Source organism: Alligator sinensis, unplaced genomic scaffold, assembly GCF_000455745.1.
Source record: "Alligator sinensis unplaced genomic scaffold, ASM45574v1 scaffold1004_1, whole genome shotgun sequence".
Lineage (NCBI taxonomy): Eukaryota > Metazoa > Chordata > Crocodylia > Alligatoridae > Alligator > Alligator sinensis.
Window position 1 is genome coordinate 190,282 of NW_005842148.1, and position 14,580 is coordinate 204,861.

Below are 14,580 nucleotides of genomic sequence, written 5' to 3' on the forward strand. Positions count from 1 at the left end.
TCCTTTGAGTGGGAATGATTGAATTGCAAATGTCTGTTCCCACTGATAAATTAGGCAGCAGCTCTCCTTTTGTGGGAAAGGAAAGGAAGCCAGGGGTACCCATGTCTCCTGAGACCCCGCCTTTGCAGTAACTACTGAGTCTAAATCCCCCAGCTAAATCCAAACTCCGAGTTTTATAGCACTTGGAAATAAAAAGATGAGCCCAGGCGCTGGGATTCTCTGTTTTTTATTCTGCTATAAAAAGCAAATAAACTTTTTTTTATTAGTTTCATTGGACAAGGCTGACGTGAGATTCCCTCATGAATGTTTGGGTGTTTTTAAGAGAAAGTAAAAGTACAATCTGTGCCACTTTTTAAAAATATTTCAGACCGTTCAAGAATGTGACAGAGTATGATGGGCAGGATGCATGCGGCTCAAACAGCTGGAACATGGTGGATGTCGACCTGCCCCCAAACAAAGAGAACAACCCTGGGATTTTGCTGCAGGGACTGAAACCTTGGACTCAATATGCCATTTATGTCAAGGCTGTTACCCTCACAATGATGGAGAACCACCACATTCACGGAGCCAAGAGCGAGATTGTGTATATACGCACCAATGCTGCAGGTAAGATCCTGGGCTTTTGGTGTTATGTCCTTTAAGGAATGATGGGCATTCTTGCACATGCTCTGGGGGTGGAAGGCGCTTTAATTAGAGCACCTCTGAGTTAAAGCGCCTCTGCTGTCATTTTGAAGCGCAGGGATGCTGATGCATGAGATGCAGAGGCTGGCTGGAGTGCGGTAATTACCATGCTCCAGCAGGCTCCATTAATTGAGTCTGCTGCCACGTGCTGCAATTGCAGCACGTTGGAGCAGCCTCCCGGCTCATGTACAGGCATGCTATATGCCCCTTATTAGCCTTGGATTTTGGAAGAAAGGTAAGTGGATGGGAAAAGTCACCAGCTTTTAAATGGCTTAATAATCAGGAAATTCATTTGGGGGACCTGGTGTATTTTCATAGATTTCATAGACATTAGGGCTGGAAGGGACCTCAGAAGATCATCAAGTCCAGACCCCTGCCGAAGGGGCAGGAAGTCAGCTGGGGTCATAGGATCCCAGCAAAATAAGCATCCAAATTTCTCTTGAAGGCGTTCAGTGTAGGTACTTGAACCACCTCTGGTGGCAGGCTATTCCAGACCTTGGGGGCTCAGACAATGAAGAAATTCTTCCTTATGTCCAGCCTGAAATGGTCTTGCAGGAGTTTATAACCGTTTGACCTTGTCATCCCTTGGGGTGCTCTGGTGAACAATCATTCCCCCAGATCCTGGCGAACACCCCTGATAAACTTCCAGGTGGCCATCAGATCGCCCCTGAGCCTGTGCTTTTCCAGGCTAAAGAGTCCCATAGCTCTCAGCCTGTCATCATAGGGTCTGTTTCCCTGACCTCTGATCATCACCTCTGAGCGTGGCTCTTCTCTGGACTCTCTCAAGGTTCTCCACATCCTTTTTGAATTGTGGAGCCCCAAACTGGACGCAGTACTCCAACTGCAGCCTCACCAAGGCCGAGTACAATGGGAGAATGACGTCCTGGGATTTGCTTGAGAAGCATCTATGGATGCAAGCCAGCGTTTTGCTCGCTTTACTAGCCGCAGCATCACATTGAAGGCTTATGTTCATCTCGTGGTCAATGATGACCCCCAAGTCCCTTTCATCTGTAGTGCTAACCAGCGTAGCACTGCCAAGCCTATAAGGATGCTGCAGGTTTTTCCTCCCAGGGTGGAGAACCTTGCATTTTTCTGTGTTAAACATCATCAGGTTCTTGTCCGCCCATTTCCTGAGCCTGTCAAGGTCAGCCTGGATTGCCCTCCTGTCCTCAGGTGTGGATGCTTTACCCCAGAGTTTGGTATTATCAGCGAACTTGGCCAGTCCGCTTCTGACTCCAATGTCCACATCATTAATGAAGATGTTGAACAATATAGGTCCAAGAAGGAGGACCCCACTCCTCACAGGGCACCTTGACGATTGACTTCTGTCAACCACCACCCTCTGGGTCTGACCACGGAGCCAATTCCCTAGCCAGTGGATCGTAGTGGACCCGAGGCTGCAGTTGGCCAGTTTTGCCAAGAGGTGATGATGGGATACCAGGTCGAAGGCTTTTTTGAAGTCGAGATATATGACATCAATCTCCTCTCCCTTGTCTAGGTGATAGGTCACCTGTTTGTAAAAGGAAATAAGATTGGTCAAGCAAGACCTACCTGCAACAAACCCGTGCTGGCTATCCCTTAGGATGTTGCCGTCGGCCAGTTTGTTAAGAATGGCCTCTTTAATTATCTTTTCTAAGACCTTCCCCAGGGTAGAGGTCAGGCTGATGGGCCTGTAGTTTGCCGTATCCATTTTCCTCCCTTTCTTGAAGATAGGCACCACATTGGCCTTCTTCCAATCTTCAGGCACTTCACCAGAGCACCAGGAGCTCTTGAAGATCCGTGCCAGGGGCTGGGCTATGATGGTAGCCAGCTCCTCGAGTACCCTGGGGTGTAGATTGTCAGGTCCAGCTGACTTGAAGGTGTCCAGCCTCTCAAGGTGTTCCTTCACAAGGTCAACATTGATGGAGTGCAGGGAATCTCCCTCACCCAGGCCTCCCTGTCCCGTAATGGGGAGGGGCGTCCTATGGGACTGATGAAAGACCGACGCAAAGTACCTGTTTAATAGCTTGGCTTTTGCCTGGGCGTCGGTTGCAATTTTAAGAATACTGCACTTTGTTACGGTCAGTATCTATTTTATATTTTTTGCTGAAAATACAGCAGTGAGAGTAGGCAAGGGTCTCCTTTCCAGGTACAGAAAGGAGCACAAGGCTCTTGTTGCATAGGACTATAGTATGCTTGTCCTTAACACCCAGTTCTTGGTACTATAGCACAGCACAGGGTAATCTTGTTCCCTTCTGCTCAACGTGGTGCCCTCAAGCTTCCAAAATGTGTTTTATAAACCTTCAAATAGCAGAGCATCTATCTGTGTTAAGTAACTGAAAAACAAAATGGCTCAGTATGTCAATTTTTGAGACAATGGGGGTGAATCTCTGGTGCTCTAAAGTCAGGTTCTAGCTCTGTCTAAGTTTTGCCCATCATTTTCATTTCTGCATGAATGACTAGCTTACATGTTTGGTTTTTTGGAGGGTAATAAATATTAGGCCATCTTGTTTACCTTGGAAACATTCATGTTAGTCTCAGCTATGTTCAAAATTGTTGTATTTCAGAACGGCAGTCCAAGTGCATTAAACCCTGAGTATAGTAAAAGAAAAGTTATGACATTTGAAAATACATTTTTGCCCTAGATCTCCTAAAGCAAATCCAGCTGATCCTGTAGACAGTGGTTTTTCTAGTACATGCAAGATGATTCTGTATTGGAGCAAGTTTGTGGAGACACTGAGCTCTACAAATGCTTAAGGTGATAATGCCATATAGGTGAAAGGGTATCTTGCACTATTGATCATTCAGGAGCCATGATATATAAAGTAAAATCTTGAAAGTTTATCACTGTTCTTCAGCCTTGAATTCAACAAGGCCATGATGGTACTGAGTGTAGGCAGAAACAACTAAACTTTTTGTTTGTTCAAAACTAAGAAAAGACCCATTCTGCATATTTTATTTTTTCTATATATTTTGCACAAATGTTCGCTGAAAATAGCTGGCCATTGTTCATATAACACAACAGCAGCAATGCAAGAAGTTTCTGATGCATATACTGACAATAAATAGACAAGGAGAGAATTTACAGATTAGAAGATTTTGCCTCAAGAAAGGGCTCTGTGTTTCTATAGGCATGCAGTTGAGGCTGTTTGTTTCTGTGGATTGTTTTCTCAGAAGTTCTCTCGGCACCTCGAAAGTTGTGCCATTTGTACTTTTTCATGTGAAACCAAACTAAATTGATATAACTTTTTAGTGTAGATAGTTGCTTCATTTAGCAAGTAGCAACTGAAAAGCATATTCTGCTGTTACATGAATTGAAATTTCTCTGACTTACGTAGACTTAAGAGAATCACAGTGTCATTAACTATAGCTTATACAGGTTCCAGGCCAAGTTCTGGGGCCATTATTTAGGTGGTATTCCCAGTGAAAATTAGTGGAAGATGTCCTGGAGTGAGGATTGCCAGTTTTGATCCATTGAGGTCAACTAATGTTATCAAATGCAACTTTAGGTCGTCGCTCTGGGGCATTTTTTTTTTTTAATACGTTCGCATCCATAAGCTTATAGGGAGATTATGGATACTTTTTCCGATGGTGAGATGAGCAATTTTTTCAAAATGGTTAACTGGGGATCGTTGGTTTCTCAGCCTTCTCCCAAAAATCTATCCTTATGGATTATGCCTATGTGGTTTTTTTTCCTTCCCCAGTGCCGTCTATCCCTCTGGATGTTATTTCCGCATCCAACTCTTCTTCCCAACTCATTGTGAAATGGAATCCACCCTCTCTCCCCAATGGCAACCTGTCTTATTATATTGTTCGATGGCAACAACAGCCCCAGGACAGTTACCTTTACCGGCACAACTACTGCTCCAAAGGTAAGGGAGTGGAAAATAGGTTCGTGTTAAAATGCCTTAGATGCATACTTGTCGGTTTGCATTATTCACGTGGGTCAAAGCTTGACCATTCATGTGCACGTTGTAGTTCCCTGTTTCATCATGTCTCTATGAATAATGGCAAATGGAGGTAGAGGGGTTGAATATGGTTTGTTACTGTACCCATTTGTAATGTTAGAGGGGAAACACAATCTCTACTTATTTCTTCTCAAGATAAAGTCCCTATTCGGAGATATGCTGATGGGACCATTGATACAGAAGAAGCTACTGAGCCCACCAAGCCAGAGGGCTGTGGGGGAGAGAAAGGACCTTGCTGTGCCTGTCCCAAGACAGAGGCAGAAAAACAAGCAGAGAAGGAGGAGGCAGAGTACCGGAAAGTCTTTGAGAACTTCCTGCATAACTCCATCTTTGTCCCCAGGTAAGAGACATTGGCCTTTAGCGGTCCTGGCCTGGGGGAATGATACAGGTTTCGCTTGACTGGGGGAATGTTACAGATTTCCTTTGGCACAAGGTATTGAAACTTGAAAGCATCTTTGGATAACACCTAAAACACGTCAAAACGTTGCCTCACAAGGAACAAGGCAATTTGCAGTTGTCCTACTTCTCTAAGGCTCTACTAATTTTCACCTGCCTCTCCCTATTTTAGCTAATTGCAAGGGTCCTTACCTGTATTGTTCAAGGACCTTTTTGCAATTGTTCCTTTGTAGAATCAAGGGTCACTTAAGGAGTTCTTTGCTTATAAGAGTTTCAGAGATGAGCACTACATGGCAGACAACTGGTTTCAAACATGATCTCTCTCTCTCTTCCTCCCCTTCTCCCCCCCTTTTAAGTACTTAGGTAACTCATCATGAAGATTTAATCTGACCTTAGAAATTAAAGGAGTACTCGTGCCTTGTAGAATTAAAAATGGTTGCTCTTTCTAATTCGTATCTGCACTAATTATGGAGAGTGTGTTAAGTTTCCAGGGCTCTTTCAGCAGCTGGGAATTGATTGTACTTTCTCTTTTATGGTGAAGGCTGCTGCTTACATGTTAATGGAGGCTTACTTGTTGAACTGCATTTTATATGGTGTCTTGGAGCAGATACTATTGAATTCTTCAGTGGTTTGATACTTGAGTTTCTAATTTACCTTGTGTGTGAGCTGTTTTTACTTCAGATAATTGGAGCATGGAGCCAGCACACTGTGTACAAATGCTGTATTGCTATGGAAGCAGTCAGATTTTGATCACACATGGAGTCTCATTGTCTCTCTTGGCTGGTGCAGAACGATGGGAAATCAGCGTCTAAGGGACTTCTAATGTGCAGTCTTTTGAGACAGTAAGGCTAAGTCTCAGAAAGCCTACTCTCTTCACTAGCTTCATCTTTAGTATTTTTATTTAGGGACGTGTTGGACTGTAAGCTCTTTTGGGGCAGGGACTTTCAGAATACAAGCCATAAATAGTGCTGCCTTTTAGTGGAAGTGTTGAATTGTTGCGCTGACTTGTGCTGCGTTTCAGACAACATCCGGAGGTAGCGTTAGCTACTGATACATTAATGGGCCGGGTCCTGTGCTGGCCGGTTACGGTGCGTGTCAGTCGTGAGCAGTCCATGTGATGTAAACAAGAGGTGGCTTTGGCCCAGGAGTCTCTGAAAGGCATGTGTAAGTTATACCTTGCCAAAGGTCGCACAATATTAGTTTTACAGAGGAAAAAATGTGTTTGGCTTGAGCTTTGTCATTTGAACAGCTTTACTAAGTTTGCATGGGATAAACTTTCCTGGACCTAACTGAGAAAGAGAAGGAAGAAGGGAAGCTTGAACAAATTGTTAACAATTTTTACCCCTATATTGGACCTTTCTAAGATTTTAAGTGGAACGACACATGCTGGGTGCTTTACTATATCCCTCCATGGCCCCCACCCCAGCTTATTTGCTTTTAGAATTGGAGGGGTGGGGTGCGCATGCACACACGCACGCACACACTCCCTTCTTTTCACTGACATAACAGTGGTAGCAGATGGGATCCAAGACTTGTAGCAGAGGAATTAAGTGACTTTTAAGAAATCTGAATGTCAGGGAAATGTGAGATTATGACCTGGTGAGATTTCTCCCTGGGACAAATCTAAGCAACTTGTTCCTTGCAGATGTCTATTTTTTTCCTTTTCTTTCCCGCGGGGGAAGTTGATTCATATGTCAACACAAGCCTCATTAGACGAGGTTGTGCTTCCAGTGCTCTACCTGGACCTTCCCGGTCTTTGGGACATCATGAAAAGTACAGCAAGTAAATAAAAGAATCTGACCGTGTGGTTTTCAGGTTACTTCAAAACTTGCAGTAATGTCAAGTTTACTTAAAAACTTGCAGTAACCCATCACACCTGGGGTAGGATGGGTACATACAGAACCACTTGTAGTGCTGAAGCTGCCTTTACAGCACTGTGGGAACTATTGCTCTGCCCCTTTTCCTTGATTCCCTAGTGCAGAGAGAGACTAAACCTGTGCATCTTGGATATCATAACTTTTCAAATGAGCCCAAGATGGAAGAGCAGTTAGATTTTGCACTAAGTTGTCATTTCCTTTTTCTTTCTCTCAGTTTTTTTCCCCCTCCATTCAGGTTGGTTTTTATTTCCTTATCTTTTGCTCTTCTTTCTTTCACTTGGAGGCTAGGTGGATTTTCATGTCCTTTTACCTCAAGATCTGCTTTTATTTTTGGCTGCCTAAGTTGTTTCTCAGGTACTAATTTTTTCCTCATTTGGGTGTTCCAGCAAAACAGCCAGTTGCTTGACAGAAAGTCATTGATGTCCAGTCCCTTAGTATTTTAGTTATGTTTGCCTTGTGGTTAATCTGTGGGTCTCTGTCTCTCCCTAACGTGACTATATCTTTTTTATTTTATTTTTTTTGCCTGCACATTCTGTATCTATAATTTATTTTTTTTAAGGTAGTGTAGCGCCCTGTTTTACATGTTTTCAGTGACTGCTATAGAGCAAACCTTTATGCATCCTATAAAGGCAGTGGTAGGTAAAGCAGTGCCTTTCAGCCCTCTGATCACTACAATGTGCTGTTATGCTGACCTGTACCTTGGTGGATGATGATGATGATTTTTAATCTCATGTCTTTGTCCCAACACTGTGCAATGTTCTCTTTCAGGGACAGACATCCTAGTGCTTCTGTATGGTCCAAAAGTTCTTGCACTGTTGAGGAAGAGTGAGGGAATGAATGATGGCTTTGCCTACTCACAGCACTGCTAGGCCTAACCATTTCAGTAGGTATCATCAGAGAGATTTCATAGACATTAGGGCTGGAAGGGACCTCAGAAGCTCATCGAGTCCAGCCCCCTGCCCCAGGGGCAGGGGCAGGAAGTCAGCTGGGGTCAAAGGATCCCAGCAAGATAAACATCCAGATGTCTCTTAAAGGAGTCCAGAGTAGGTCCTTGCACTACCTCTGGCATCACTCTGTTCCAGGCCTTGGGGGCCCGGACAGTGAAGAGGTTCTTCTTTATGTCCAGATGAGGGCTTTATGCTGTGTTCACTAGGAAATTCTCCCATTTTGTGCCAGTGTGAGACTTGGCTACATAGATCACGTTGGGTGTTTGTGTTGCCAGTTAACGAAGAGATCCTTTGCCTTATCTGCGCTCTATGCTGTGGTTGATTTAATGTACGTGCTGCCACCACCAAAGGATTTTAGAAACTCTCTCATTGAACTTTAAAGCTTCATCCAGCTTCTGCCTATAGATTCCTAAACCAAACTTACCTGAGTAAACTTGCAGCTCCTTTTCCATGGGGTGGAGTAGGCTATGGCTGCTAGGATGAGTTGGGTTGAATGAATGTGTTTCCATGCTGATGGGGGATACTTTTTCGCTCAGTTTCCAAGTCTCATGTCTTGGATCAGGGATGTGTTGAAATAATTACCATCACCATTATAATCAATAGACCCAGCAGTGGCCTAGTACTAGGCGGTCGTATATGGTATGTGAGAGGTGGCACAACGAAGGAAACATCTCTGGTATAGATTCTCTGCTGATTTTTCTTAGTCACCTTGCTTTCTGGGTGTTCTGCTCATTCAGAGTGAAATCATGACAACTTCATTGACCAGGACTGAATCAGGAAACGGTCAGCCTACTTCTGCGGTCTGGGTTTGTGTGTAGAGAAACCCCAAACTGAAGAGCGCGTGACGCCTCTTATGGACCAGTGACGTGCTGTAGTTGGAGTCGTTCTGTCATTTGCATTTTTTCTCCTTAGCAACAACTGACAAATAGGTCTGTTCTCCACTGGCAGTCCTCAGACTTGAAACAGATTGCATGCTTTTTACTTCGGTGCAGAGATTGACTCTAGATGTGTGTGTGTGTTTGTCTCCACAATGACAGTTTACAACATGGGACCTTACAAGTCAGTTCTAAAAGTTTTTATTTGGTAATTTTAGCTTTCCTTTTTTTCCCCTGTATAGAAATACTTGTGGGCTGTTGAGTCACAAAAGCTGCTCAGTGGACTCTTTTTCAATACACACCTGTATTACCATGCTGATTTTTCTAAAGTCAGAAGGTTGGCCATTGGTACAGGCCTTGCTACAGAAAGGTGTAGTATAGAAGGAATACAATTGTCACAAGTGCACAGCTGTTAACTTTCACAGTCTGTTTCCTCAACACAACAAATTAAGAAGCTTCTAACTATAATAATTTCATCCTAACTAAAAAATTATAATGGAACCTAGGAGGCTTACAGTTCTTGCTTATTCAGTAGATTCATTTTCTTCCTAAGCTTTTAAATCTGTGACTTCTGGTTGTTTCTTTTTCCCTCCAGCATCAGCAAAATCAAATACAAATCAGATTTGCTTCTTTAATAATCTTGGGTTCATATTTGCCATTCAGCATCATGTCAGCTCTGGTGAGGTCAGCGGAAGTCTACACACTCACTTGGGACAGAATTGGGGCCTAAAAGATTGTTTTGATCTCTTTCTGAAGTGGACAGTTAAAGGGTTTCCTAAGCATACAGCATATTCACACCAAGAAATGAGCTTCTATTGCTATTACTTTGCAGTTCCTTCTCCTTTCGTTCTTCTGTTCTTTTTTTTATCTCTGAAGCCAATTAGATTACTGTCTCCTGTCTCAGTTTTCTTCCCTCTTTGTGGGGTTGGCTTTACAAGTTAACCTATTCAGTGGACCCTTTTCTACATATACCTTTGTTCTCTGCAGACCTGACCGGAAGCGCAGGGACGTGTTTCGAGTTGCAAATGCTACTCTTGCCAGTAGGAACAGGAACACGACAGGGACTGATCACTTTGCTAATGCTTCTGATGCGGAGGAGAGTGAAATGGAGTACCCATTCTATGAGACCAAAGTGGAAGGCAAGGAGAGGACTGTGATCTCCCACCTCCAGCCTTTTACTCTTTACCGGATTGATATTCACAGCTGCAACCATGAAGCGGAGACCCTTGGCTGCAGTGCTTCCAACTTTGTCTTTGCAAGAACCATGCCTGCAGGTACCGTCTGAAAAGTCTCTAAAGCGTGAATTTTATTTTACAGAAGATGCATGTATCTCATACAGAAGAACTGCTTTGGAAACCAAATAGAAAACAGTGCTTCTTTAAAGGGTGGGCGGGTGTAAAATAAATCAAGTGCATTATGCAGCTATCGTGCTGTATCAGTGCCTGCTAGGGGTCCATCACTCCAGAGTCTAGGGGGCAGTTCACTTATCAGGAGAAGGCAAAGCAATTCATCTGCCCAGAAAGTTATGCAAATCAACTGGGGAGTGGAAGTGGGTGTTGACAAATTTCTTGAGCCCCAGGGTCAGGTTTGGACAGAAGGTGTGATTGCATCTTTCCTGTCATTCTCAACAGAAGTAGGGAGAAAAGTTTCCATCAGTGAGTTCCCTTTTTACCCGGTTCTCACTGAATGGTTTGCCACATGTTTGCGGCTTACTGTTGCATATGCCATGAAAACCAACTGCTGCTTCTGTCACAGAAGTGATTGCATTTGTCAAGTCTGGGGACATAATACTGTGTCACTTTCATGACAGTTGCAAGCAACCAGCATAGTGCAAATGGAGAATACGGATACCATTCTCCATTCTGGCCCCTACTGATTTTTCATCTGAGAAGAATGAATCTGGTTTTAGTAAGAGCCCATGTGCAGTCAGCCAACGCTTATAACACCAGCAGGTATCTGGTTTCGTTTTGATGCAGAGCAGCAGCAAGTCAGCTTTGTTTCTGGAAGCCCTGTGATATTCCAGGTCCAGCGATGGGCAGTGTGGTGCAGAAGCATTGCTTATTTGAAGGAAGCAGGGAAATCTGTAAGATCAGGGGAAAGGAAGCAAACGTTCCCAAATTCTTAGCCTACAGTTCTCAGAAGCGGAAGGCTTTTACGAGTTTCGTAGCGTTTGGCACAGAGTGCCTGTGTTATTGAAAGTGTCCCCTTTTCCTCTGACTGAGCAGCATTCATATGTGCAGCAGTCTGTGGGGAGCCGCTTGTCTTAGTTCCAAAACCAAAAGCATTGGTGGTAGGATAAAGCAGTAGACTGCTCATGTCTCTCCATCATAAAAGTCATGAGTGGACATGCTGCAGGACATCTGATTCTGGTGCAGACCCCATCATGTACATGCTTCCCTGCTGAGCCACTCTTTGTATGTTTGTGGTACCGACACTATTCAGCAAGTAGCTCAGCAGAAATGTGACAGCAACTGCTGCTGCGATGTTGGACCTTTTAAAGCTGTTTGCTCGGACTGACTTCCCTCCCTGCTATTTGGAGGTCTGAAAGAACCAGTTGCTGCAATAGACCAGGTTCTTCACCCCTGCTTTGTGTTCTAGCATTTAATGCATGCTAATGTTTGGAGGCCTGTGTACTGCCAGCTGTGGCAGTCGCAGTTCAAAGAATGCTAGGCTCTCCAGAAAGCCCCTTGCAAGCACTCCTTGCTCCCTAGTTATTTGAACAATACTTACTGCAGTATTTTGGCCCCTCTGGAATTTTGCCTTTTATCTTTTGCATCACTCATTCCAGCAGTTGTCTCCAATTCAGACAGGCTCCAGTACTGCCTTTACAATCAACTCTTGTAATTGTGTTGTAGAAGGAGCAGATAACATTCCAGGAGCAGTAACGTGGGAAGTGAAAGAAGAAAACACCATCTACCTGAAGTGGTCAGAACCAGCAACCCCGAATGGGTTGATACTCATGTACGAAATCAAATATGGGCAACATGGAGAGGTGAGGATTTGGAAGTTTTTATACTCCTCTATTTGAAGTAATGACAGGCAGAGCCACCTTATTTATTCTGTGGTTTTACCAGACCTAACAGGCTATCCAGGGGCAGACAAGGGTGAGAGTGCAAGTGGAGGTAGTGGTTTTGTTTGAGTCTGTGCTTAAGGAAAGTCCTAGCATGGCATTAAGAGTTTTTCTTACCACTCAGGTTGTGGGCACTTGTGGTTACATGCCACATCTCACAGTAGCAGGAAGTTTAGCACGATAACCAAGACCTCCCGCTTCCTGGACAACTGGTCTCATCACTAAGTGGCAAGGCAAAGAATAGTTTTGTGCATTCTGGGCAAGGTGTGACTTATGGCCAGAACAAAAGAGTAGTTTTCTAGCCTGTCTTGCAAGCTACCTGCGAGACATTTTTTGTGCTTGTTTAACAGATGGGTAAACTAAGGCATTGAAACATAAAGCGTGCTGTTAACGGCAATAGTTCTGACCATAAAAAACCGTAATCCTGTTTCCTAGCCTGCAGATCTAGCCATTAGTGGATTCCAAGTATCCCTCATTTGAAAAAAGGGCGTTCTGATTTCAGTTTAAGAAGCCAGCTTACATCATGAATGTATGCAGCCCAGCAGCCTGATTGGGTTTCTGTGAAGTACAAGCATAAAAAAATATTTATATGAACTGCAAACTGCTCTTGTTCTTTCAGGAGAAGCGGGAATGTGTTTCTAGGCAGGAATACAAGAAGCTTGGAGGAGCAAAACTAACCCATCTGAACCCTGGAAACTTTTCTGCCAGGGTGCAGGCCACTTCTTTGGCTGGCAATGGGTCCTGGACTGAGCCGGTGTCTTTCTACGTACAGCCCAAACGTAAGAAGAAAGTGATAGGATGTATTTAGCTTTGCATCCTAAGTTTTTTTTTCCCCTTTTTCCTGTTGTGTTTACATGTGTAATTGTGGGGAATCGAAACATCCTCCTTATTCTCACAGCATGCTTTCTCACTGCTGATAACTTCAAGAGTTAGTTCTGTGTTCTCTTCGTTGGAAAATTCCTATGTATGGAAAGAATATGAGTCCAAGTCCTGTTTTCTGCTCCCCTATAAATACACATATATAGACCCACATATAGAGAGGTAATGAGGGTATACAAACACATTGTTAAGAGTAATCTGTTGTCACTTTGATATACTAATTGTGGGTGGAAAAGTAGTTTTGGGATAATCATGTGGCAGCATGACCCATTGGAATCTGGAACTGATGCTGCCATTTGGCTAACTTAACCTATGCTATAAAGCGTGTGAGAAACTGCTTTAAGAGCTTCTTTTCTTTCTAAAAGACTTCTTCTCCCTACCACCTACCTCATGTCATATCAATATCAGACAATTCATTGATGTGAGAGGGAGCAATGCTAAATAGTAGAATTTCTTTATGAAGATGAACAGATTGGTAAAACAAGCCAAAAAAAAAAAAAAGTTCCATCCTGTGCTCATGTTTTCAAACCTCAGACCCCAAAAAGCTGCTTGTATTCATACACCTGCATGGATTTTTTTTTCCCCATTTTGTTTTTAGTTAGAAGATTGTTGGATCAACAGACAAAATACTGTTGTGCTTCTCTCATTCCTATTTTATATATAGATATCTATCTATCTATCTATCTATCTATCTATCTATCTAGATATATATATATATATATATAAAAATAACATTTGCTGGCGTTCAAGGTGAACTTAAAGCAATGAAATCTGTTTCTGTATGCTGTTTCTAAATATATATGAGTAATAACTAAAAGGAATAAAAGTGTTAATCTTTAAAGAACAGAAGCACTTAAACATAGCTAGCAATAACAGAACTCCATTAAGCCAGGAGACTGCTCTTTTAGGACATCAGTACTCTCCTCTTTGTCTGATTTCTCGTTCTCCAGTCATCTTTTGTTAGTGAGTCTTCCTGAATACATTTTTTCACTTCAGCTAGAAAAACGAGTAGCTTGAGCTTGGGGTTTGGCAATATACTGCACGCTCGAGAATGCTCTGGTGTCGATAGAAATTCTGTATTGACCTGAATAAAAACATCTTCTTTCTTGTCTGTTGCAGCAGCAGAGTATGGGAACTTCTTGCACTTGATCATTGCGCTCCCCATAGCGGTTCTGCTGATCATTGGAGGGCTGATGATAATGCTGTATGTCTTTAACAAAAAGAGGTGAGTTCTAGCTCTTCTGACTCCGACTAAGTGGAAAGAAGCAATTCAGTGCCCCCAAAGGGGGAGTTTGATTTTGATGCCAGGATGGCATTGGAAGGATTACATAGCAGAGGCTACAGCAGGTTCTCTCTTGCCGACAGAAGAAGAGAAGGCTTGCATTTACTAGTGAGCACCTCTTAGCTGCATGAAATGTGGAAAGGGGTTTTTAATTTCCTTTCTGTGTTACCAGGTTTTTGGGAACATATCTATTGCGATAACAAAGGCAGAAAAAAGAGAAGCCAGTCATTTGGATCCCTTTCCAAACCACAGACATTTGTTTTGATTCAGAGTCATTCGATTTCTTGCAAATTCAAAGCAGCAAATTCTAACAGTTTTTTAATCCATTTTGAGCATGCCAACAAAACACTTATTTTCCGGGCAGCAGGTGGTCGGTCTGAGAGCTTGTACAATTGATCTTTCTTTATTTGGTTTCCACAACCTGGAAATGTTCTAGTTAAATAAGGGAAACCTAAGGAAACTGCATAAAATACACACCAGCTCTTAATATGCCTTGACAGCCTTGCAGGTTGCATGTGGAGACTTGCATTATCTTTTTGACTCTGTCTAATATATTTATTTGGAGTGTTCCCATTAACTACTACTTAAATTCACTTTACAAGTGTCTCTTGTATATGTATCCAGGG

The 14,580-nt window shown here is 43.1% G+C and overlaps 1 protein-coding gene across 5 annotated transcripts in view; it reads left to right on the plus strand.

Annotated features, from left to right (window-relative positions):
• IGF1R (insulin like growth factor 1 receptor) overlaps positions 1-14,580 on the plus strand; it is a 264,141-nt gene that overhangs the window by 180,107 nt on the left and 69,454 nt on the right. For 4 of the 5 annotated variants that reach the window (XR_003094474.1, XR_003094475.1, XM_025206251.1 and 1 more), the window contains exons 8-14: positions 368-606; positions 4,365-4,532; positions 4,764-4,968; positions 9,711-9,997; positions 11,579-11,715; positions 12,413-12,572; positions 13,792-13,897. Coding sequence is in view for 3 of the 5 variants with exons in the window: in XM_025206251.1 (XP_025062036.1) it covers positions 368-606; positions 4,365-4,532; positions 4,764-4,968; positions 9,711-9,997; positions 11,579-11,715; positions 12,413-12,572; positions 13,792-13,897 (1,302 nt within the window). In the remaining 2 variants the exon portion in view is untranslated. The remainder of the gene's footprint in view (positions 1-367; positions 607-4,364; positions 4,533-4,763; positions 4,969-9,710; positions 9,998-11,578; positions 11,716-12,412; positions 12,573-13,791; positions 13,898-14,580) is intronic. The other variant, XM_025206250.1, reaches the window with a different exon arrangement.